We start from the raw sequence: 3,534 nt of genomic DNA, 5'->3' as shown, positions 1-3,534 counted from the left end.
CCTTAATAACTCAAAAAGTTCTTAACAAAAAAATACTTTACTATAGTGTTTTGGAAAGCTCTCGAGATAAACTACAAGAATATGTAACGAGAAATAGTAGGTTCCATTTAAGAAATTGAAGGTAACCTTCATGTGACCTTCAAATTACTCTTCAAGGTCAAACCTATGGTACCATCTTATGTCCCCCTCGAAACCATACAACTTTTGTCTGAAACATTTTTTCATATCTCTTTTAGTTTTTTAAAAAATCGACTGTATAAATTAAAATGGCCCACCCTGTATAATTACCACTCTTGTTTCTACTACGAGATGATTTAGTTCGACGTCTGCACTGCATTCCTTTATGGAGCGCTCAAAGAGGAGATCCTGACGGAAGTTCCAGAGGGATTGGCAACATGTAAAGGTCTTTGTAAAAGTGACAGTATTTTGTCCAAGCTTAATAAGTCCTTGTATGAGGGGCTTAAACAAGCACCTCGATGCTGGAACGCGAAGTTCCATAGTGTTCTAAACTGTTTTAATTTAAGAGAAACGAACGCTGATAAGTGTGTATATTATGGGCTTTATGAAGGTTCAGAAGTCTATCTCGCCTTATTTATTGACGATGGGATTATTGCAGCTCGTTTAATGATGGTTCTCAACTCAATTATAAAATTATTAAAAGAATCATTTAAGATTACACTCGGAAATTATAATACTTTTGTTGGTTTGCAAATCAAGAGAGATAGATTTGAAAAATCTATGTTTATTCATCAAACTTCGTATGTAAGGCGTATCCTTGAAAAATTCGGTATGATGAATGCGATAGGAATGTCTGTACCCGCGGATCCCTAAACAATTTTATATCTTAGTAAGAATATTCTTAAAGTTGCCAGTAGTAATTAATCACGAGACACGTGTCTCGCGCCAAGTGTAAGCGCAGCTAGTACCGCGCGCGCGAGACCGACCGTGTAAGTTTACGCGAGTACACGAGTTGACGGGCCCTCAGATTTTCAGATCTCAACAACGGCTGATCCGATGAACTTGAGACTGCGCTTAATCGATAGCTTGGGTACGATTTGCATAATAAAAGTGTTTGTACTTTTCTCCTACGTGCCCTATGAGTGGAGATATTGCAATGCAATTGCAATGCAAAGTCAGTTTTGTGAAATTTTGGATAAAGAAACATCTTTGTCGTCGTCCTCGTCGTCGTCGTCGTCGTCGACCAGACCAGCGTCCTTTTCACTTTTCTGCCGCAACGTGACATTGGCGCTGCTGTCGCGTCTCTCACGTAGCGTCTCGCACAAAGGTATTAGGACCTTGAATAAGTTCTCGCTGTTTCCTAACAGATGGTATTACCAGGACTATGTGCATGTATTAGGACCTTGAATAAGTTCTCGCTGTTTCCTAACAGATGATATTACCAGGACTATGTGCATGTAATTTCAGATAGTAACGCATCTACAAAGAAGTACTATCGGTAAGCTTGAACTTCAGTGTATGTTAGTTCGCCACAGTGCAAACAACGTTTTTTTTCTTAGTTCTGAAAATGTCGAGTTTTGTGCCAAGTAAAGAGTATTTGCGGGGAATTTTATTGCACTATTTTATTCAAAAGAAATCTGCAACTGAAGCACATAGAATTCTTGTTGAGAACTTGCAAAATCATTACGAGTAGATGACACACAGTTTCGAAAATTTTCATGAAAAACAGCGAGAACTTATTCAAGTTCCTAATACAAGCGTAGCTAGAACCGCGCCTGAACTTATATATATATATACTTAATGAAGACCCATGTTAGACGCTAGCTGAACTTGCAAAATCATTACGAGTAGATGATATAACAGTTTCGAAAATTTTGACGAAAAACAGCGAGAACTTATTCAAGTTCCTAATACAAACGTAGCTAGAAACGCGTCTGAACTTATACAGGGTGTGTCCTAATACCCGTATGTCCCGTAGATGGTAGATAGACCAGGGTAAACTGAATAGAAAAGTCCTATACCATTTTGCAAAATTCGCAATAGTTATCGAGAAATTAATTTTAATGTCTGAGCGAATGAGAGCGTAGAAGGCTGCAGGCCGGACTCAGCAGGCAACGGTGGGGCATCAGCTAATAACGAGAGGTGGAGCGGCGCACCGAAAAAAAGTTGTCACGCAGCGAGCGGCGAGCTTCAGTATACACTCCCCAGTAGTGTCTCCCTACCGTGTCTCGTGATTAAGAAAATCTCTGCTGGATATATCATCGAACCGCGTGCGTTGAATGTAAAACCTCGGAAAAAAATTACACTGATTTCCTCTTCGATCCAATACTTACTTGAAGGCGACCGCGACGGTGCGCTCGAGCACATTGAAGTGGATGATCGAGATATGACGATAGGCGTAATAATCCACGAGAATGTTGCTCGGCTGTTGGGCGATCTTCTCCATCTTGCCGCACAGCCCCTGCTGAGCCGCCAATGTCCATGCCAGCAGCACGGCTAAGGCGCTTTCTCGCATATTCCGACGTCTTGCTACATAAGGAAGGTGACTGGCCGGTTCGACAAGTCTCTGTGAAAGAGAAGAGATGCGTCTCGTAACGAAGGAATACAAATATACAGCGCGCGGACAAATCTTCTTCTCTACAGTTTAAGAATGTGAAACTTTCTTAATTGTCACACAATTAAAATGCATATTTGTGTATCTTTTTTATGATTGAATTAGGTCCGATTTCACCAACGTTGTTTAACTTTAAGCTTACTTAGCTTAAGGATATATGAGTTATCTCAAAATAGTACCAAATTAATGAAACTTCGGGAAACTCTTTCTTTGTTATCTGTAATATACTGAAAAAATTTTTGAAGTAGATTTACTAAACCGTTAGAGAGTAATTATTATTTTAATTATGTCTGACAATGAGTGTACACGTGTTCGTATAGAAAACGCAATTTTCTTGAATTGACGGTTCAGCAGCGCCAAGTTTTTTAAATAAACAATAATGTCGTGAATCAAGACCGATGTGTATTCAACAATTAAATTAAAAAAGACCATCTTTTAATAAAATGTTTCTTTGTATTAAAGTTGTTTCCATTCTAGTTTTATTGTATAAGTATTAAAAATATGTCTCATTCATGGACGTAAGAATATATGGACGGAGCGTAATGTAGGATTTTGGACGAGGGGACCCAAGCGAGCGCGGAAAGGGGAAAATGAGTGACGGCCATATGTGAGTGCTGTTACACGGAATGCTTAATCGGGTTTAATAACATCTGTAGTTATAAAACTGGCCAATCACAACTACTTTTCAGAAGAATGGAATGACTGTGATTGGCCAGCCCTTTAACTACGGATGTTATTAAACCCGATTAAATGTTCCGTGTAGCAGCACTCTGTGATGACTAAGTGATTGTAAGGACGCCTCGTGGTCAATGTTGAAAGTCCGTTCTTCCTAACCTTCGTGCGCATTCACGTGTAAGTGTCAAGAAATTTTTGAAATATCACGCTGAAATAAACCTGCAAATCAAACGCTTGTCGAAACTCATGACGCACATTTAACGAAAGCAATAGTCCACAAATACTTA

General features: G+C 39.3%; 1 protein-coding gene across 1 annotated transcript in view; it reads right to left on the bottom strand.

Moving 5' to 3' along the window:
- Window positions 1-2,545, bottom strand: part of LOC105558447 (transmembrane protein 8A-like) — a 17,303-nt gene extending 14,758 nt beyond the window's left edge. The window contains exon 1 of the mRNA XM_012006145.1: window positions 2,292-2,545. Within this exon, the coding sequence (XP_011861535.1) occupies window positions 2,292-2,473 (182 nt within the window). The 5' untranslated portion in view covers window positions 2,474-2,545. The remainder of the gene's footprint in view (window positions 1-2,291) is intronic.
- Between the last annotated feature and the right edge of the window lie 989 nt (window positions 2,546-3,534).

This window comes from Vollenhovia emeryi, unplaced genomic scaffold (assembly GCF_000949405.1).
Source record: "Vollenhovia emeryi isolate VEMERY1.0 unplaced genomic scaffold, V.emery_V1.0 DF939343.1, whole genome shotgun sequence".
Classification (NCBI taxonomy): domain Eukaryota; kingdom Metazoa; phylum Arthropoda; class Insecta; order Hymenoptera; family Formicidae; genus Vollenhovia; species Vollenhovia emeryi.
The sequence above is the reverse complement of the archived record's forward strand: the minus strand, read 5'-3'. Positions and strand labels throughout refer to the sequence as shown.